The sequence below is a fragment of the Salvelinus sp. IW2-2015 genome, linkage group LG18, assembly GCF_002910315.2.
Source record: "Salvelinus sp. IW2-2015 linkage group LG18, ASM291031v2, whole genome shotgun sequence".
Classification (NCBI taxonomy): Eukaryota; Metazoa; Chordata; class Actinopteri; order Salmoniformes; family Salmonidae; genus Salvelinus; species Salvelinus sp. IW2-2015.
The window spans coordinates 43035110-43058009 of NC_036858.1; the positions used below are offsets into that span (position 1 = coordinate 43035110).

The following is a 22900-nucleotide window of genomic DNA, read 5'->3' on the forward strand; positions in this document are numbered from 1 at the left end:
CATCTATAAAAGGATAGCGTATAATGTGATCATGTTAATCTTGGCGAAGTCCCTCTGTGTTAGGGAGGGTATTTTAAGAAATTAGGTCATATTTTCCAGAGGAATGTGGAACTCCTACAGATAACTCCCATATCACGCACAGCAACGTTTGGCCTAATTTTTCCTAATGTTGTAATACACACTCAATATTGCCATGCAATTGTGATGTCCTGTTATGGCCTATTTTTCTTCAGGGGCTGTTCTCTATTTTCTAAAATCTCCAAAGGAATTATACTTATTGTTGGTCGTCATTGTAAATAATAATTTGTTCTTAACTGACTTGCCTAGTTATTAAATAAAGTTTAAATAAATAAATAAAACATTAAATGGTATTATTGTTAAAACAAAATGACTGTGTGTTTGGTTTGGCGGTTTGGCGCCCTCTGCAGTCACTGTACTGTGCAATACCATCACAGCCAATACACTGGTCCCACTATGACTTGACGTCATGCCTCTGGACAGCTACGGTATCTAAGGTACTGTCCCCTCAGATATAGTGTATGTTTTAGAGAGCGAGAGAGCGAGAGAGAGATAGAGAGATAGAGAGATAGCTGGAGAGAGAGAGAGAGAGAGACGGAGGCACAAAATCACGTACAAATGCACCAATTCCCCAAGGTCTTATTTGACCTTCAAGAAGATCATAGCTCAATTACATGTGTAAAAGCGTAAGGAAATTAGCTTCCATGTCATTTTCATCCTGATAAGGTTTAGGAAATGAAAAATAAACACCAGTGATGAGGAAAAGCATCTTCAAAAGGACTATTGTTCTCCAATCAATGGTAGAAATGTTCAATCCACACTGTCCTTAGCCTGAACCTGCTGATCCTCAACTGACTAAACTACAACGACCATGGTTGAACTGTTATTTGTGAGTGCTTGCTTTTAATTTTCTGGTTGGACCCTAACCCAATCACACAGACCTTAGTGGAGGCTGAGAGCGATGCACCCTGGTCCAGCAGCATGGCAGCTACGTCCTCGTGGCCCTCTCGGGCAGCCAGGTGGAGGGGTGTGTAGCCTGACGTGGTGGCAGCATTGGCAGAAGCCCCCCTCTGCAGCAGCTGCTGGACGATGTCAGCCTTCCCCAGCCGGCTAGAGATGTGCAGCGCCGTCTGGTCGTCCTGGGGGGAGACAAATACTATTATATTCTGTTCATTCTCTTCACAATGTGCAACAAAATGACACCACATCGGTTCTCAACCCAGTTAGACAACGAAGGGTGTGTGGAGGGCTCACCTTGGCCTTGGTCTCCACATTAGCTCCATTCTGCAGCAGGTATCGCACAACGTCTGCCTGACCCGCCCGTGCTGCCATGTGCAGCGCTGTCTCACCCCTCTGGAACACACAGACGGACAGACGGGCAGACAGGCAGATGGGCAGACAGACAGACAGACAGACAGACAGACAGACAGACAGACAGACAGACAGACAGACAGACAGACAGACAGACAGACAGACAGACAGACAGACAGACAGACAGACAGACAGACAGACAGACAGACAGACAGACAGACAGACAGACAGACAGACAGACAGACAGACAGACAGACAGACAGACAGACATTGGTAATCTGCATGTATGTATGTATTACTCAATTTTGACTAGCTTATCATTTTTTGTTGAATTTCTGAAGAGCTGAGTGTAGTGTGACACCCACCACATTGGTGGTGTTGGGTGAAGCTCCGTGATGTGTCAGAGAGTTGACAATGTTATCATGTCCCATGAAGGCTGCCACATGGATAGGAGTAAGTCCAGACTGCAAGCAAATCACAATGATAGTTACCAATCAATAGCATGGGTTCAACTGTACTGTATACCTTCAAACAGGGGTGTCAAACATATGTCCCGAAATCGAAACTGTGTAGAAATGGTAATGGACCTACATTCATACAGTTTCTTTACTGTGTCCAGCTTGCTAATAATCACTGAAATGAAACCTAGACAGTCAGGGAGCGTGGAAAATTCCCAAAACGATGGATAAGGGACTATTTTTTGAAGTCCATGAGGCAAAATGAGTTTGACACTTCTGTCTTATAGTAAGAGAAATGCTCACATTAATTATTTTCAACTGTACCTAAACAAAATTATTAATTTGTCTATGATCTTTGAAGTTCCCAGCCAAGTCTGTCCTCCTACCCCTAACGCCCTGTGTGTTACCCCAGGCCCAGCCCAGCCTTCTAACCCTAGCGTACCTCGGTCACAGCCTGGATCGATGCGCCGTGTTTCAGCAGCAGCTCCATCACTTTGGCGCGGTTCTTCTTGCAGGCGATGTGAAGCGGGGTGAAGCCGTTCTAGAAACAGAATACCACAAAACCAAGTCTAGAAACAGAAACTACTCAACTCCTCAGGTATTTTGGCACAGATCTAGTTTCTAAGGAAAATGTCAGTTTCTCTTTACCCCTATTTTTTATGTAATAGTTTAAACATTTGAGAGAGTAAGCTCGTGTTGTAAACCTTAACGAAGTTTTATGCCACAGTTGTGTAACAATTATCCACACAGTTTCTCCTTGCCAGTAAACCTCAGAGTCACCACAACCACGGTTTCAGTCACCACAAAGTATAACAACATACTCAGTGATGTGTCCCAAATCAGTCTTTTCTCTCAAAACACACACACAGGCACGCACACATATGTGCACTCTCAAACACAAACACACACAGAAACATACCCAGAAACGTAGCTCTGCAGATCATCAAACACAAGCCATTTGAAGGGAGTATCTATACGAGAGCTTTATGAGAGCTCGACCCACTGTGTTGTTGTGAATGGCACATAACTGAGGGATGGGCGTGCATTGTCTCTGATTACTTTTATCAGTATGGAAAGGGGAAGTTACTGTGCAATCAGGAAATGAGCCTGGCTAAAGAAAAAGACAGTTGCCGACCCCACCCAGGGCACAAAAGTGTAACGAAGTGTAACTTCCTTCACTCCATCTCACTGTCTTTCCCTTTCTTATTCCCCCATTGTCACTTGCAATTGAGATTTTCCTCTCATCATCACCGCAAACAGGACACAAACAGAAACAACTACCAGAACATTACACAAGAGTAGTCAGCAGAGTGACATGACAAATCCGTCCCACCCTCAGGTCGCAGGTTCAGGGTTCTGTGTGGCCGGAAATGCTGCTATGAAAGGTTGTTTGTACCCAAAGCATTTGCATTTTAATCCTGAATTTGTATTACCCTGAAAATCTCTCCCTCTTCTTACACATGCAGCCCAACCATCCACCCCTCTTTCTCACCAGTGCTTTAGCGTTTGGGTTGGCTTTCTTGTCCACTATGAGCTTGGCCACTTTGTAGTGTCCACAGTGGGCGGCCACGTGTAGCGCTGTCAGGTAGTCATTGGTGACATCATCGACAGGGACGTCATTCTGGAGGAGTAGCTGGACACAGTTGATGTGGTCGCCCTGAGTGGCCATGTGCAAAGGGGACAGCCCGTTCTAGAAGTGTTACAGACATAATGTTATATCAATGATCTATAGCGGTTGAAAATGTAACATTATAGCAAAGTTTTGTGACAATCACAATTCTATCAGTGTTAGGAGACATTTGCAAACAATTTTAGATCAATTCTCCTTACCTGGATGAACATGTGTTTTACAAGTTAGATGCAAGTATTATAATTTCAGCAACAAAGTATACGATAGGAGCAGGTGTTACCTTTGTCTTGGACAGAATGGGTGCTCCGCGGTCCAGCAGAATCTCAACCACTTGTTCATGACCACTCCTCGCTCCACAGTGAAGAGGTGTCAGTCCGTCCTACACACAACAGCATGGTCAATAGGACCACAGAGTGGAAGGACATGAAACATTCAGCCCACTATGGACTGAAATTCTGAAAAAAACAAGTCTTGATAAAATTTGAGTGCATACATACTGTATTAGAACAGGGTTAAAACAATATAACATGACCTGTCATCAGTGACAAAGTGCTGCATGCTAGGCATGTTAGGCATATACAGTACCAGTCAAAAGTTTGGACACACCTACTCATTCAAGGGTTTTTCTTTATTTTTACTATTTTCTTCATTGTAGAATAATAGTGAAGACATCAAAACTATGAAATAACACATATGGAATCATATAGTCACCAAAAGAGTGTTAAACAAATAAAAAATATGTGAGATTCTTCAAAGTAGCCACCCTTCGCCTTGATGACAGCTTTGCACACTCTTGGCATTCTCTCAACCTGTCTTGAAGGAGTTCCCACATATGCTGAACACTTGTTGGCTGCTTTTCCTTCACTCTGCGGTCCAACTCATCCCAAACCATCTCAATTGGATTGAGGTAGGGTGATTATGGAGGCCAGGTCATCTGATGCAGCACTCCATCACTCTCCTTCTTGGTCAAATAGCCCTTACACAGCCTGGATGTGTGTTGGGTCATTGTCCTGTTGAATAACAAATGATGGTCCCACTAAGCCCAAACCAGATGGGATGGCGTATCGCTGCAGAATGCTGTGGTAGCCATGCTGGTTAAGTGTGCCTTGAATTCTAAATAAATCACAGACAGTGTCACCAGCAAAGCACCCCGCCACCATCACACCTCCTCCTCCATGCTTCACAGTGGGAACCACACATGCAGAGATCATCCGTTCACTGACTCTGCATATCACAAAGACACGGCGGTTGGAACCAAAAATCTCAAATTTGGACTCAGATTTCCACCGGTTTAATATCCACTGCTCGGGTTTCTTGGCCAAAGCAAGTCTCATCTTGTTATTGGTGTCCTTTAGTAGTGGTTTCTTTGCAGCAATTCGACCATGAAGGCCTGATTCACACTGTCTTCTCTGAACAGTTGATGTTGAGATGTGTCTGTTACTTCAACTCTGTGAAGCATTTATTTGGGCTACAATTTCTGAGGCTGGTAACTTTAATGAGCTTATCATTTGCAGCAGAGGTAACTCTGGGTCTTCCTTTCCTGTGGCGGTTCTCATGAGAGCCAGTTTCATCATAGAGCTTGATGGTTTTTTGCAACTGCACTTGAAGGAACTTTTAAAGTTCTGGAAATGTTCCTGATTGACTGACCTTCATGTCTTAAAGTAATGATGGACTGTCATTTCTCTTAGCTTATTTGAGCTGTTCTTGCCATAATATGAACTTGGTCTTTTACAAAATAGGGCTATCTTCTGTATACCAACTCTACCTTGTCACAACACAACTAATTGGCTCAAACACATTAAGAAGGAAAGAAATTCCACAAATTAACTTTTAATAAAGCACACCTGTTAAATGAAATGCATTCCAGTTGACTACCTCATGAAGCTGGTTGAGAGAATGCCAAAAGTGTGCAAAGCTGTCATCAAGGCAAAGGATGGCTACTTTGAAGAATCTCAAATCTCAAATATATTTGGATTTTTAACACTTTTTTGGTTACTGCATGACTCCATATGTGTTCATATGTGTTATTTCATAGCTTTGATGTCTTCACTATTATTCTATGATGTAGAAAATAGTAAAAAGAAAGAAAAACCCTTGAAAGAATAGGTGTGTCCAAACCTTTGACTGGTACTGTATATTAATATATATATATATATATATATATATATATATATATATATATATATATATATATATATATATATATATAAACAGTGTTCTATTTAATTCTGTGAAGGCACTTACCTTGGTTTTGCCATCTATTTTGGAGCCTCTGTCCAACAGCAGTTTGACCATGTTACTATTTCCTCTTTTAGATGCCACATGGAGAGGTGTGATGTCATTCTGTTAGAACAGAGAGAGGAGGTAGGAGTGAGCCACACAGTACAGAGCTGTGAATATTATCTGGATGTTGTCCATATGGCAATACTAATAAACCTAAACAGCATCTGAATCCAGCAAGGGAAAGACGCCAGCCTTATATTGTTACAAAAACATAATTCGAGAAACAAACAACAATTTGACAAACTGATATTCAAAGTATTCTGAATATCACATGTGATATGTTTAACTAAGTGGGTGGAAAGCTGTTCATTATTGAGTATTATACGCCATCTCTTGTGTAATTTACTGTGGAGCGAATCATTCATTACTGCCGACTTCAAACAGAAACACAAACACTACAGCCAGACGCTGCCTTTTCATATAATTACAAGCTATCATTAAGCTAAGCTCTAATGTTGACGCAAATAGGGGGTCTGTTGTTACACTCCTTGATACGTGTTGTTATGATTTTAACACTATCACTGTATGATCTGAGTACAGTATATAGGCAGTGGGAGGGTGGGGTGATTTGAAGCACTATATGATGGAAAGAGGGTGCAGTCTGTCGTTTGTAATTTTCCATAGAGTGTAGTGGAGTGTGGCTAGTTGCTCCTCCTGTCCAGCAGAGGGCAGAGCAGCCTTACCCTGGCCATGAAGTCCACAGCGGCCCCTCGGTTCAGCAGAAGCGTGGCCACGTTGATGTTGCCATAGTGAGCAGCGATGTGGAGAGGAGTGAAGCCGCTCTGAGGGAGCAGGAGAGCAGAGCACACAACGACGACATAGGAGTCAGAGACAACCATGGGCTTGATATTAGTCTCTCATGTTATCTATACTCGAATAAGTATACGGGCTACTACTGTACACATAAACAATCAAACATGACTTTTCTCACTGTGGCAGAGCAAGTCTTTGTTTTGAAAACCCGAACACAGATCCTGTAGACTAGAGTGTGAATGGTATGTTGATGTTCATATGTCATACCATTCAAAGTGATCATGAGCTTTCATGATTATTTCAACCTTACAACAGTTTTATACTGGACCGTAACACATTAACTACCACACAATAAGGATAGACATAGGGACATAAAGTCTGCAGTTACAGACTGTAGTTTATGTAGGATTACAACAGCCTGTTGAGCCCATGTATCATAAATACATGGTGTCTACATATGTGAATGTAACCTATTTCATTCACTGGGGACTTCCTAATGAATCCATGGCTTATAGAGGGAAGCAGCATTCAAAGCAAGAGGAAATATAAGGGAAATGGAACATCTCAGCTAAAGCTATCCAATCAGGGAGAGAATTTTAGATAAAGCTATCAATTCACAGAGATCCCGTTTTCAATTAGCCAATAATCCAATACAAAGCAGGTGGTTGACCAAGCTTCCAGCACATAAACCACTAAAGCTGTGAGCATTATACACTGTTCTATTTCTGTTCTAAGAATAAACAAATCAGCTTGAGTTTTCATACAAATACGAGATATTTTTGCATTAAACACTTAGTCATAAATGTAATATATCTGACATTCACCATGGGACACAGATGGTTCCATGAAGTTTAAAACATTAGAAGGAGTTAATCCAACTATCCAAACTATTTATTGGCAATGCTTTTAGCATCTACTATCATGCAGTGATATCTACATTTACAAAGCCAAGTAAAGATACTAGCCATATCCACCAGCCTGGTAGCCATGCTGACCAAAACAGGCATTCTGAGAGGGCAGCCTGCTCTGCTATTGTTTTTGGTGGGGTGGGGTCCTTCTGTTTTTCCTCTGGAAACAGCACTAACAGAAGTAACTAATGTCCCATGCACAAGCCTAAAGGGGCTGGGGTTGGGAAATGAAGATCTAAATGCAGTCTAATAAACAAACTAGTAGACCATTTCTCTGCTGCTGGGAGGCTGGGTTCCTTAATTCTAAAAGGCCAGATTATAATAAAAATACAGTCTGCTAAACAGTAAGACTTGTCTGTCTTGAGCCATAACGTGATTTATCATTAACAATGTTATGGCAGGATATCTATCTTGGTACCCATTAAAACCTTGGAACCCATAGAATCCTTGAAACCTTGGAACCCATGGAATCCTTAGAACCCATGGAATCCTTGGAACCCATGGTAACCTTGGAACCCATGGAATCTGTGGAAACCTTGAAACCTATGGAAACATTGGAACCCATGGAATCCTTGGAAAGAAACCTTGGAACCTATGGAATTCTTTCAAAACCTTGGGACCCGTGGAAACCTTGGAACTCGTGGAATCCTTGGAACCCATAGAAAACTTGGAACCCTTCTTGCCTCCAGCTACAGATATCCACAGTCCACATCAGTATTAGTAAGACATGCTGCATTATTACAGAACTATCGCTCTCTTTCTATCAGTAATAAGAGACACACTACATGAATGAAGCAATGGGGAAAAGGCAAAAAAGACTGAAAGAGAAGGGAGATATGGGGCTGCAGCAACACTAGTGTATGGTATAGGGGGTTGTTTCTGTTTTTTTGGGGGGGCTGCAATGGATAGAGTAAGTACTGTACAATGTACAGATATACCTCTGTCGTTCTATTCACCATCATCTAGGGGAGAGGGCACAAAACCGGCCAAGAGAGGAGAGAATTGGTGGTTAGTGTGCACACAACATCACACAACAAGGAGAGATTATAGGTAGAGTTACTGGAGTAGGTCTTTAGTTGGCCAGAGAAGTTGTGAATCACTCAACTTTACAATACAGAAACTGCCGCTGATGTTAAGATTAAAAGTTGCTAAATTCCAAACCAAACTGTCAGTTGTGGTTAAATTGTTCCATGGGATATAAGGTCACGGTACAGCATCAGCCATATCTCTTTATATCTATCTGCATTATTCTTTCTCTCCTCTGTATAGTCTGACTCAGAATAATGTAATGCATTATTACATGTGCACCTACACAAAAACTCAAAGTAAATAAACATAACAAAACAACTAAATAAACAACAAAGAAACACTTAAAAAAAAAAAATAGATTAAAACGGATGAACCTACTCATATGGGAAAAGAGCCAGAAAGACAGAGGTGAGAAGCAAAGCGAAAGAGATAACATCAGCAGAATGTAGTGTAGTGGTCACCTTGGACTCTACATCTGCATTGTGGTCGTTCTGGAGAAGTAACGCTGCAGCCTTGGTGTCGTCCTTGCGGGCGGCGATGTGCAGGGCGGGCAGACGCACCTTGCCCTTGGTGTCATTCTCCAGGAGCAGAGACACCACCTGGTCATGCCCCTGCTGCAGGGCCACCGCCAGAGGAGTGAACCCGTCCTGTTAGAGGGAGGCAGGGGGAAACTTAGAGGGGTAGGGGAAGTGAGTTACATAGACATCCCACATTTCCACAGCAATGCTGGGCCACGTGGGACTATAATACTGTGTTACTAAGGACACAATGTTACATGTCCACAAGTATTAAATGTCGGACAGATGACGTCTTGAAATCAATTTAAATAATACATCTACAGTATATTCCTCAAAGTCTAACCAAATATCTTACTTGCCTAAAATCCCCAAATCTATTGCACTTCGTCAAACATCAAACAGATACTTCACATTTCACTCTATATACAGTACATCTGACAGCGTGCAGCAGGATGAACTGTATACATTACATAACACAGTATAGGGCACCTCTCTCCCACGTCTAATCCCTTACATAATTCCCGTTACAGTGTGTGTGTGTGTGTGTGTGTGTGTGTGTGTGTGTGTGTGTGTGTGTGTGTGGGTGGGGGGGGGGGGGGTTCTCGTGGACAGTTTTTGTGGACTGGACCAGTGGTTTTAACTGGTTGTACTGGTGGCTTTTCCTTACAGGCAGCAGATCCTGGCTCCAGCAGCAGGCAGCTCTCAGTGTAAACCAGACCATAGAGGGTATAAGGGACCTTATCTCTGGCCTGCTCAAGGTCATTCAGCTCTACTATACACTACCAATCAATGAGGCGCTGCCTGCTGGAGTCCCTGAACCCACCACAGAGAGAGAGAGAGAGCGAGAGAGAGAACGAGAGAGAGAGCAATAGAGCGAGAATGGGAGAGAGTGAGTGAAAGAGAGGGAGGTAGTAACAGAGAGAAAGAGGGAGATGGAAATAGAGAAAGAAAGAGGTGATGTATAGAGAGAGTAAAAGAGGTGGGGGAGAGGATGGAGGTAAGCATGTAAAGCTGTAGATAATATGGAGGCAGGGAGAGAGAGGGGGAGGAGAGCAGTGAACAACATAACAGGCAGGGTGGGCGGGGACACACACCTCAGTGGCCATACTCTGGCTGGAGTTGTGTTCCAGGAGGAAGCGAACCACCTCCAGATGGTTCTCCTGGGCAGCCATGTACAGTGGGGTGAAGCCATTCTACAAGAGAGAACCAACAGGAAACCCAACAATCAATCATAAAGCACACAGAGTAGCTTATAATATGACAGACAAATATATTATACTTTATCATACCACAGCTCAGACAATTCATACAGTACTATACAAAGCACTCTTTGGTGGAGTGAAACATTCCGTTGATCTTTGTCAGCCCAGTTTATTGCTATTGATCTGAGGAATGTCTCAACGGGGCAAGATTGGGATTTTTGATGAAAGGATATTTCCCCCTGTCTCAGAGATGTGAAACGCATGGACAGCACAATCCTAGAGAGTATATTCTCAGTCACAACCCTGACAGACTAATACCGCTGCTCTGGCAGATCTCTCAAATGAACGATTTTCAAGTGGTGAACAGATATATAGAGATATGATTGTGTAGATGTTTCAATGATAAAGATATGGTAATGTTAATATGTTAAAAGCTTTACATCGTGGAATACAGTGTGAGTCCTATACAGACTCCTTGTCGTTTGAATGTGTGTTTAATGGTGTGTTCTGATATGTTCTGTTTCTCTGACCTGAGTTATGTGTGTGTGTTATGGATACCCTACCTGAGACTGTGCATTGACATTGGCTCCATTGGTGACCAGCTCTTTCACCACTTCCGTTTGGCCGGCCAGGGAGGCTATGTGAAGAGCGGTGTTTCCTTTCTGCATTAGAGAGGAGAATGAGAGGCATGCCAGTTAATCTCTCCCCCACCTGTCCCAGTGTACCATTCCCCGCACCGCCTTGCCAAACCTCAGTTATGCCTTTGTAGCGCTGGCATTCTCGCTCTGGCCTCCCTCCACTCTGGCTGCCATTGATGTGTCACTTCCGATGTACCACGTCCAGCACATAAACAAGCGGCCCTCTTACCACCACCATAAATAAAACCGGTGTGGTTTTTAATAAACTGCAAGCGGGTTCTGAGCGGTGTGTTGACCCCCGAGCATCCACGTGAAGGAGTCTCTGATGTCAGCAACACTGTTGCACAATATCAACATAACTCACATAGAGTACAGTGCTGAACATGAGGAGGTGAGCATGTTTGACCTATGGATAAAGACAACAGCTGGTAAAGACAACCGCTTTCGTGAGAGTTCCTAGTCTCTGCTCGGTGTTTGAGTAGTTTGAAGGCTGTCCTTAGTGTTGAATTTTTCATAGTGCTCAGTGTTTATATATAACCTGCTTTCAATGGGAGAGAGGGAACACTAATGGTAGCCACAGTCTCCAAGTCTTTCTATGAACAAACATGGACATGCTGCTGGCCACACCAATGCTAACCACTGAATGCTCGGCTCATGTTGTGCTTGTGACCAACTGGGTCCAGAACCTTTGTCATCTGCACACCTCGAAGCTAAGTCCACTGAATATCAGCCCTAGGAGCTAACACAATTCTTCAGGTCTCAGGCAAATGTTACTCATCATGCATACAGTTCACTAAACCAACTCCGCTACATGTGGCCCTACAGTGTTGGCCGACAGCAACAAAGCAGTAATAGATGCAGTGTGGGACTAACCTTGGTTGCTGCGTCCACATTGGCTTCTAGCTTCAGCAGCTCAGCCACCACCTCCACATGACCCTCCTTAGAGGCCAGATGAAGAGCGTTCAATCCATTCTGAAAGAAATGACATAAAGTGTTAATATACATCTCTGGCACCCATACATTCTCTGTAGAACAGACAGATTGTACACATGGCGTGAGATTATTCAGACGAGGAGCTGCTATGCCTTTCAAGTCCATTGAAATTAGTGATTTGTGTTGTGGCCTTGTTAAATACAATGTTACACAATTATCACATAGCCACAGGATTAAATGTATTTGATGCATATAGTTTCAGTTACATTAAAAGTAATGTATTATGTACAAAATGAATGAACTGAGCAGCAGATGTTGGATATTAAGCCACCCACCTGGTTGCAGATGTTGATTTCCACCCCAGACTTCAGGTAATCCAGGGCCTTTTCAAGGTTCCCAGCCCGCGCTGCTCGCAGGTAACTGGCATTGCTGTCCGACTAAGGATGGAGAGAGAGAGAAATATAGGTCAAATACAGTCCACATACTATACAGACATGTGTCTACTGCTCAACAGCAGAAGGCTAGAATGAAAACATCGGTTCACGTTCTCAGGGAGTCACTGCCATAAACAGTCACACACACCCATGTAAACACAGGTATTACACACAAACCAAAAATCTCAGATACTGTACCAGAGTCATGTCTTTCTCAAATCCCAAAAACCCAAAGGTCTTTTGTTTTGTGTAGAACTGTAGCTACATTTGAACTGTATTGCAAAGTACAGTAACGGTGGACAGAAATAACACATACCAAAGATCCAGCCAAATAAATTTAGCTACTATCCCAACAAACTGGCCTTCTACGTCATCCTTTCTTCGTATCAGATCCCAGGACGTTGTGATGCCAGCAGAGACAAACCCACATATCTCACGACTCCAGAGTAAGACAAGGGTGGGTGGTCCTGATTGTCAATACAGAGACCTCTCTCTAACAGTAAAGATAAGAAAATACATTCTCAGGAGACGACTCTCTCTGTCCTCCTCTTCTAGAAACAGAGAATGTACAGTATTATCCCTCCTTTCTGCTTTGCTCTTCTTTATTTTAAAATAGAGAGGGCTTTGTGAACAAGAAAAATGATGACACAAGCCATTTTGGGGTTTGCCCATCTAACAATTGTTTGTGTGTGGACGGGTATGTGCGTCTGTGTCTGTGCGTGCATGTGTCTGTGTATGTATGAGTGTGCTTATGTGTGCTTGTCTGTCGTGCCAGCTCACGTCAGATTGTTCTGTTTGTGTCTGGGACATTACACAACAGAAACGGACACATAGCAAAGTCTGCACCTTTGCTTGTTGTAATTGTATGAAGTTGATTTCCAAAACCCAGCACCAGTACACATGCCCTCAGAGCATGCAGTTGAGATAGACTGCTACATCAAATGGTCTCCGAGGCTAAATTCCCCTGAATTAACCAATGCCCAGACCTTCTAAATTTAGCCCGTTTCCAGAGACACTTACAGTAAACTGGCAGACCCAAACAACATGAGTGCCACAACCTATTCCCCACCCCCATACTTTTCCAGGAATAGCTCTGATGGCTTGACAAATGAACAAGACATTCTTCCAGATTGCTCCAGTGATAGGGACTCAGAGTGGACTGTGGGAGCAATGTCAGAAGAGTGTGTGTGTGTGTGTGTGTGTGTGTGTGTGTGTGTGTGTTGTGTGTGTGTGTGTGTGTGTGTGTGTGTGTGTGTGTGTGTGTGTTGTGTGTGTGTGTGTGTGTGTGTGTGTGTGTGTGTGTGTGTGTGTGTGTGTGTGTGTGTGTGTGTGAGGGAGAACAACACATTACCAAAGATCTTAGTATCATAGGATACATAAATGCCTGTTTCCTTTTCCAAACACAAGCCTCTATGGCAGAACAGTGGCAGTGAACTATTAATGCAACTTCATTGCTTTCGTCTTTGAAGAGACTAATGTAACAGTATATGGAAAAATGCCATACTGTTTCTCATTTAAACACCTGGGCATTTTCTGTAATATAACCGTAGTGCTGTAACTATGAATATTAACATAGCTAAAGGGCATTGTTTGGCACATGGCAGAGGCAGTGATTCTCAATGGCAATGTGAATCTGAGGAGGGGTAATTTCAAAACAGGTGAGAACTTTCCATCCTATGACTCAAATGCCTCTAAAGGTATATCTCTCCTGTACAAAGCTTTGGACAACTCCTCCTTGACCTAAAACACTGGAACCCCTGTCCTTCATTGTGAACAGTTAGTACTGCTGGCTTCTCTCCAGACTCAGCTAGTTGGCAGACTCCTTCCCTCATTTCAGAACAAAATCCATTCCAGACCGTGTCATTAAATTACTCCTTTCTCAGTTAGAGACAACACATTATCTCAATGATTTGTCGTGACATTGAGCTCTGTACCCCCCCAAAAAAATCTTCAAAACACGAGGACAAGTGTCATAGGTTTATTATTCCGTTTTTTTTCTAGCGCAAACGCACAAGCAGACACACTTTCCCACAGTGTGTGGTGGTTACATAACAAGCGCATGCTGTAAGTGACTGTCAAGGATCTCTGAGAATAGTCTATGATAGAGTGGCTACTGGCTCTGAGGTTTGTTCAGTGTCAGATGCTTGATTCTTAACTCAGACCTCTGACATCAACATGTGAGGTCACTTAGCGTTATGGTGTCTCTTTGCTGTTGACAGTCAGACAACCAAACATTCATTTATGCCTCAGCCCATGTCAACATACAAAGTATAGGATCACGGATGGTGGTATCGTGGATACAGTGCTAGTGCTCCTCTGAAGTACAACTTTCATTGAAGAGCCCTCCCATTCAAGCCTGCATAACTGACTTATGTTTGTCTGACATTTATTTCACAATAACTTTCACCACTGTCACCACTCTCACCAAGACAACGGTGGAGTGATCATGTGGAGTTTTTACAGCAGATGATTTGCATGTCTATCATTCATCATAAAGGAATCACCCAGATTCCCCATGTTCTTCAACATTCTGCTCCAGCGTATCTAAAGGGGATGCACTGTCAAGGAAGTTGGAGCAGAGGCCTCCAAAGATAAGACGTTCAATTTGAAGGCACACTGAGTTCAGTGACCCAAGTGGCCCTGGCTCAACACAGAATTGCCCAGACTACAGTACAGTATATAAAGCTACTAGGCAACAGTCTTTTAAAACCAGTCTCTCCATCACAGGCAAATGACTAGTGACACGGGTGACCGCCATTTCAAATACCATCCCATCGCATTCAAGTCGGAGGGAGAAAATCGTCTTTGTGTGTAAAGCATTACAGAGCATGGAGAGAGATTAGCTTTGAAAATATGATTAAACTTTGCAGATCAGAAGTTCAAAGAAATTAGGCCATTAAAGAGTAGGCTAAGCCTGAAGGAATAGCATTAATCTACTGTTAGATAGTTAAAGGGAGTGAGGCTCCGTCGCTCTGACTGACGACTGATTCCCTGTTAAAGAGAAAGCTCTTATTTACTAATTCAGTCTGAATTATGATACAGCTCCACTTAGGCCAACAGCATATCAACAGCAAACATGTGGCACATTTTCTGTTAAGCTGCTATAAAAATGACAATCCAATATTGAGGCAGAGTAGTGCTGCAAAGAGTTTTGTTGAATTAGTGTTCGGCCCAAATATCACTTATGACATCATTGAGTCCGGGGGTTACTGTTTTGTGTGGAGTGATTTTCTTTGCGATATCCCCCACACGATGTCAATGTGACAAGTAGGTAGTAGAACAAAAACACAGACATACCCACACAGAGGCACTGCAAAGCATCCACCCACCCACACACACACATATCTTCTATATTCTACATACAAATATACTCGCGCACACACACACACACACGGCATGTTGATGTCTGTGCTCCAGGCTGCTGGTTAGCTCAGTTTGAGCCCAGAACCCGCATCATTGTCTCATTTATCCCTGGCCTCCATCGATACAAAAACACAGCCTAGGGCCACATGAGCTTAGAATGCCGATTGGTGCGAAAAAGCATCCAACCACCACACAGACACGCACTTTCCATTGGCGAAAAACAACACTATTGACAGGTTAATGCATTCATTGTGGAGCTATTAGTTAGACAAATATCATTGCAAATTATGTTTTTCTCAAAGGGCCATTGGTGTACAGTAGATGGATGTGGACCAGTACTAGAATAGTTAATGGCTTATAATGGGAAAGTATTGACGAGAGGATCGTAAGCACTTCTATTTATCATTAGCAAATCATCCCCATAGGTCAAGTCATTTTATGCAGTTACATAATGGTTAATACCATGAAAAAAATGGACAAAACAGAAAATCCGGCCTACAGTATATATAATGTTGAAGTGTAAAGGATGCAAGGGAAATGACTGACTATACCACATGTGTACTGAACAAAAATATAAATGCAACATACAACAATTTCAAAGATTTTACTGAGTTAAAGTTCATATAAGGAAATCAGTCAATTGAAATAAATGAATTAGCTTCCTTCAATAATATTGATCTAAATAGCTACGCTACACATCTCTATGTGGACTTCCATCTCTATCTTTGACTCACAGGCTGTGAGTCACTTAGTTAGACGACATGTGATTGGCTGAAAATGTGGCTAGCGAGAGCAGCTCTAATATAGGCTACAACTATATAGAGTGCCTCAAGAAAGTATTCAGACCCCTTAACTTTTTCCACATTTTGTGACGTTACAGCCTTATTCTAAAATTGATCAAATCGTTTTTTCTCCTCATCAATCTAAACACGACACCCCATAATGACAAAGCAAAAACTGTTTTTCAGAAATTATTGCAAATTTATGAAAAAAATTAATATATTTATGACATTTACATAACTATTCAGACCCTTTACTCAGTACTTTGTTGAAGCACCTTTGGCAGCAATAACAGCATTCAGTCTTCTTGGTATGACGCAACAAGCTTCTCTGCAGATCCTCTAAAGCTCTGTCAGGTTGGATGGGGAGCGTTGCGGCACAGCTATTTTCAGGTCTCTCCAGAGATGTTCGATTTGGTTAAAGCCCGGGCTCTGGCTGGGCCACTCAATGACATTCAGAGACTTGTCCCGAAGCCACTCCTGTGTTGTCTTGGCTGTATGCTTAGGGTCATTGCTCTGTTGGAAGGTGAACCTTCACCCCAGTCTGAGGTCCTGAGCGCTCTGGAGCAGGTTTTCATCAAGGATCTCTCCGTACTTTACTCCGTTCATCTTTGCCTCTATACTGACTTGACTCCCAGTCCCTGCCACTGAAAAACATCCCCACAGCATGATGCTGCCACCACCATGCTTCACCGTAGGGCTGGTGCCAGGTTTCCTCCAGACGTGACGCTTGGCATTCAGGCCAAAGAGCTCAATCTTGGTTTCATCAGACCAGAGAATCTTGTTTCTCATGGTCTGAGAGTCTTTAGGTGCCTTTTGGAAAACTCCAAGCGGGCTGTCATGTGCCTTTTACTTAGGAGTGGCTTCCGTCTAGCCACTCTTCCATAAAGGCCTGATTGGTGGAGTGCTGTAGAGATGGTGTTCCTTCTGGAAGGCTCTCCCATCTCCACAGAGGAACTCTGGATCTCTGTCAAAGTGACCATCGGTTTCTTGGTCACCTCCCTGACCAAGGCCCTTCTCCCCGTTTGCTCAGTTTGGCCGGGCGGCCAGCTCTAGGAAGAGTCTTGGAGGTTCCAAACTTATACCATTCAATAATGATGGAGGCCACTGTGTTCTTGGGGACCTTCAATGCTGCAAAAATGTTTTGATACCATTCCCCTGATCTGTGCCGTGAAACAATCATGTCTCGGAGCTCTACAGACAGTTCCTGTGGGACCTTATATAGACAGGTGTGTGCCTTTCTAAATCATGTCCAATCAATTGAATTTACCACAGGTGGACTCCAATTAAGTTTTAGAAACATCTTAAGGATTATCAATGGAAGCAGGATGCACCTGAGCTCAACTTCGAGTCTCATAGCAAAGGGTCTGAATACTTATGTAAATCAGGTATGTAAAAATGTATATATACATTTGCAAAAAAATTAAAACCTGTGTTTTGCTTTGTCATTATGGGGTATTGTGTGTAAACTCAGCAAAAAAAGAAACATCCTCTCACTGTCAACTGCGTTTATTTTCAGCAAACTTAACATGTGTAAATATTTGTATGAACATTACAAGATTCAACAACTGAAACATAAACTGAACAAGTTCCACAGACATGTGACTAATAGAAATGGAAATAATGTGTCCTTGAACAAAGGGGGAAAGTAACAGTCAGTGTCTGGTGTGGCCACGAGCTGCATTAAGTACTGCAGTGCATCTCCTCCTCATGGACTGCACCAGATTTGCCAGTTCTTGCTGTGAGATGTTACCCCACTCTTCCACCAAGGCACCTGCAAGTTCTACGACATTTCTGGGGGGAATGGCCCTAGCCCCCACCCTCTGATCCAACAGGTCCCAGATGTGCTCAATGGGATTGAGATCCGGGCTCTTCGCTGGCCATGGCAGAACACTGACATTCCTGTCTTGCAGGAAATCACGCACAGAATGAGCAGTATGGCTGGTGGCATTGTCATGCTGGAGGGTCATGTCAGGATGAGCCTGCAGGAAGGGTACCACATGAGGGAGGAGGATGTCTTCCCTGTAACGCACAGCATTGAGATTGCCTGCAATGACAACAAGCTCAGTCCGATGATGCTGTGACACAACACCCCAGACCATGACGGACCCTGCACCTCCAAATCGATTCCGCTCCAGAGTACAGGCCTCGGTGTAACGCTCATTCCTTCGACGATAAACACGAATCCGACCATCACCTGTGGTGAGACAAAACTGTGACTCCTCAGTGAAGAGCACTTTTTGCCAGTCCTGTCTGGTCCAGCGACGGTGGGTTTGTGCCCATAGGCGACGTTGTTGCCGGTGATGTCTGGTGAGGACCTGCCTTACCACAGACCTACAAGCCCTCAGTCCAGCCTCTCTCAGCCTATTGCGGACAGTCTGAGCACTGATGGAGGGATTGTGCGTTCCTGGTGTAACTCGGGCAGTTGTTGTTGCCATCCTGTACCTGTCCCGCACGGTTGTGAGTTTCGGATGTACCGATCCTGTGAGGTGTTGTTACACGTGGTCTGCCACTGCGAGGACGATCAGCTGTCCGTTTGACTCCCTGTAGCGCTGTCTTAGGCGTCTCACAGCACGGACATTGCAATTTATTTCCCTGGCCACATCTGCATTCCTCATGCCTCCTTGCAGCATGCCTAAGGCACGTTCATGCAGATGAGCAGTGACCCTGGGCATCTTTCTTTTGGTGTTTTCAGAGTCAGTAGAAAGGCCTCTTTAGTGTCCTAAGCTTTCAAACTGTGACCTTAATTGCCTACCGTCTGTAAGCTGTTAGTGTCTTAACGACCGTTCCACAGGTGCATGTTCATTAATTGTTTATGGTTCATTTGCATGGGAAAAAGTGTTTAAACCCTTTACAATGAAGATTCGTGAATCTGTGGATTTTTATGAATTATCTTTGAAAGAACAGGGTCCTGAAATAGGGGCGTTTCTTTTTTTTCTAAGAAAATAATAAAGCTGTAACGTAACAAAATGTGGAAAAAGTCAAGGGGTCTGAATAGTTTCCGAAGGCGCTATATTGTTGTTGTATTTTACCCCCTTTTTATCCCAAATTTCGATCTTGTCTCATCGCTGCAACTTTCCAACGGGCTCGGGAGGCGAAGGTCGAGTCATGCGTCCTCCGAAACATGACCCTCCAAATCACGCTTCTTAACCCCGCCCACTTAACCCTGGAAGCCAGCCGCACCAATATGTTGGAGGAAACACTGTTCAACTGACGATGGGGTCAGCCTGCAGGTGCCTGGCATGCCACAAGGAGTTGCTAGAGCGCGGTAAGCTAAGTAAACCCCCCGGCCAAACACTCCCCTAACCCGGACAACGCTGGGCCGATTGTGCACCGCCCTATGGGACTCCCAATCAAGGCCGGTTGTGATACAACCCGGGATCGAACCCGGGTCTGTAGTGACGCCTCTAGCACGGCGATGCAGTGCCAAAGACCACTGCGTCACTCGGGTGTTCAACATGCTATAACTCTATACAACTATATACATCTAGATATGAGAGCCCACACCCAGGGACTAAATATAGGGAAGGGAAAGAGTTTCTCTAGTCAGTGCTACAATGGTTTGCGTGACACACACACACACACACACACACACACACACACACACACACACACACACACACACACACACACACACACACACACACACACACACACACACACACACACACACACACACACACACACACACACACCACACACACACACACACACACACACACACACACGTGTATAGCAGATCAGAGGACAATTATCAGTGGAGAGATTATCCACCAAATGCAAGCCATCCACAAAGCCTTAAGAAATTCCCTGTGCAAGCAGCAGGATGCTCTACGCTGCACATCTGATTTTCCCTTATCACATTACCTGTCAAGGTCAGCTGGTTTGCGCTGGATCCCTGACAAAGAGCATCCTTTAGATAGTTCGCTCTAGTGCAAACACATACTGGAAATTACAAAGCCCATATTGCCACCAGTGTTATTCCCTTATGCCCTTATGCCAAACAAACAAATTGTCCTCTGAAGTAGGAGAACCAGCCTCTCCAACACAGATAGCTACATGTTTGTGTCCCGTAACCATCCTGCGTCCATGCACTACGCTGCACCACATGGCTATACTATAGGGACTGGTGACCTCTGAGCTCTTCCCAGTCCAGGATATCAAATCAAATCGAAACACCATACTAACTCCTCACCACAATCCCCTTTCACAACTCCTCACAAGGCAGAGTAGTGATACAAAACATTGAAACAATTCCAGGGAACACTTACTATTGTCAGGAAGTCTGCTGCCTCTTCCACAGCCATGTTTCCCCCTCTCTCTTTGCAGTTCAGGAGTGAAACCTGAGCTCTCAATTAGCTCTGTTCCAAGCAAAACCACACTCAGTACACAGCACAGCACAGGGAGAGGGACAGGGAAGAGCAAGATGCCATTATGTCAGGTGACCAAGGCAAAAAAATAACAAATCCCAACCCAGCAGGACACCCAAAATAACGCTTCCTTGATGCTCCACGCAATGAAGGGATGGAGGCAGAGAGGTGAAGAGGAAGAGAGGTTAGCTTCTGTATCTAACCTTCCAAGAGAAGTAAACAATCCCCTCTGTAAGTGTTTGTCTGTCTCCGACATACAAAATGCCAAATCCTTTTTTCCCTCTCCCTCCCTCTTGCCCACTCTTTATGTCATCCCAGATCTCCCAGAGATCACTCAGAAAGGTCCCTAGAGATGGCAGGGTCTAGGACAGGGAGAACACCCTGACTTACCATACTAGTAGATAGAACTTCCTCCCCCGTCTCTCACTCACGCTCTCTCAGAGGGGGGAGGGGGGAAAATGTAATCGTGATATCCAAGGATAGGGAGGGAGGGAAACACTGAAAATAGCAGCTGAAACAAATACTTTTGCTAAAAGGGGTCAACCATGTCATCCCACTCTCCTCACTCTGTCGTTCTCTCTCCCTCCTTCTGTCTCTCTCTCTCCCTCCCCCTGTCACTGCCAGCACGAGACTATTTATTGTCATCCTGCTTATCAGCTCTTTTCCCCCACAAAGGGAGTGTGTGTGTGGTGTTTATGTGCATGCATGCACGTGTGTGTTTGCGTGTGTGTGCACATGTCTGTATGTGTGTGTATAAGGGGGCTTCCTATCCAAACAACAGGGAGGTGGAGGGCTGGTGGGGACCTGCAGGGCACAACAATGCCGCCAGACGCTATTTCGGGGGGCACAACTAGTCGATGGGGACAGTTTGAGGAGGGATTAAGGGGACTTTCCCTCCGGTATTAAGGACACCCCACCCTCCCACATCCACCCCCTTAACACACGCCCCACATAGATCAGACAGGAGACAGCCTTGGTCCCACTATCTGGCATGACCCCCCCCCCAGTCGATCTCTATCCCTTTCGGACGGCATTGCACACACCCTCCCCCCGTCACCATATTATAGACACTGACGCCTCAATATTGATCCTGAAAACAGTGATTCTTGGTTTTGTTTATGCTTTGAACATAATTTTTTCTGTAATTCATCACTATTGTATTACTATGTGTCAGTGCAAAGCTCCAAGATTGGGAAATGTACCCCTTTTTTTCAAAATAGCTTGTTCTTCTCTCAAATGTGATTTTGTTGGACTGCCTCTGGTATTTGGAGATACGACAGACACAGTTCATCAACATGAGACAAGAGGCAACTATTTATAGGCCAGCAAGTCTTTGTTCTGCCAACTCTGCAGACAAAACACGTCCCCAGACACGCACACACACGCACACACACACACACACACACACTTAGCTACACCACCACACAACTGAACACAAGCAACACACCTATTCACACACACACACACACACACACACACACACACACACACACACACACACACGTCCAAGCTGGGTTGTCATTGGCTGTCACAGCTCCAGAGGAATAGCCTCCTTTGCATTCTGGGTAAGTACAATGTCTGCTTAAAAAGCACACAGCGGAGTACGTCACAGACTGTGGTGTGTCATGGAACAGTCAGCTGGAACACGTGACTGGTAGATCACAGGTCCTTCCCAGTAACAGCATTCGCTTTGGAACGGGGCTGTTACCAAGGCAACACGTGAGGTTACAGTGGAGGAGGAAGAGAGTCAAGCCCACTTGCAAAAAATGCTCACACACACACTCACACACTGTTAATCAACAACCACTACACAAGCGAATCAACTCTGCACAGGGGCTTTGAAGACAACATGAAGTATCATGTCATATGATTTCAATGTACTGTAGCCTGTCTGATCAAATTACATAGAAAATCATGCAATAATGATCAATAAAATCACATGACGCACACCCCTTTTTTAAGGCTATCAAAGGCCAAAAACAGAACATTGCCTTTTTTTAAATTATTTTTTATTAACTGGTGGCCTTTGGTGTGTTGAACACAGATAACACATGACTAAAGAGGGTCTGCCTTCAGAGCGAATTGAGAGCATGTACTGTATAACAGCATGCAGAGCTAAGAAGCAAAGACTGTTTTCTTGGTATTGTACAGCTCTTAGTTGCAGCTCAGCATGGGTCTTCTGAGACCAGACAAACTATGAGTGTTCCAAATGAGTTGACATTAAATGAATCTCACAGCAAAAGTACATTCACTTAATAAAAGCTCTACCAGTG

General features: G+C 44.0%; 1 protein-coding gene across 31 annotated transcripts in view; it reads right to left on the reverse strand.

The window, feature by feature from the left end:
- The window catches only part of LOC111977620 (ankyrin-3), a 150528-nt gene that overhangs the window by 72476 nt on the left and 55152 nt on the right, over positions 1-22900 (reverse strand). For 21 of the 31 annotated variants that reach the window (XM_070448531.1, XM_070448530.1, XM_070448532.1 and 18 more), the window contains exons 2-15: positions 12017-12118; positions 11622-11720; positions 10674-10772; positions 10003-10101; positions 8852-9037; positions 8300-8323; positions 6384-6482; positions 5662-5760; positions 3698-3796; positions 3280-3477; positions 2230-2328; positions 1695-1793; positions 1273-1371; positions 960-1157 (exon numbers count right to left, since the gene is read on the reverse strand). In XM_070448531.1, the coding sequence (XP_070304632.1) occupies positions 960-1157; positions 1273-1371; positions 1695-1793; positions 2230-2328; positions 3280-3477; positions 3698-3796; positions 5662-5760; positions 6384-6482; positions 8300-8323; positions 8852-9037; positions 10003-10101; positions 10674-10772; positions 11622-11720; positions 12017-12118 (1599 nt within the window). Of the gene's footprint in view, positions 1-959; positions 1158-1272; positions 1372-1694; positions 1794-2229; positions 2329-3279; positions 3478-3697; positions 3797-5661; positions 5761-6383; positions 6483-8299; positions 8324-8851; positions 9038-10002; positions 10102-10673; positions 10773-11621; positions 11721-12016; positions 12119-20528; positions 20980-21017; positions 21165-22900 lie in introns of those variants that run through there. The other 10 variants (XM_024007143.2, XM_070448527.1, XM_070448526.1 and 7 more) reach the window with 3 other exon arrangements.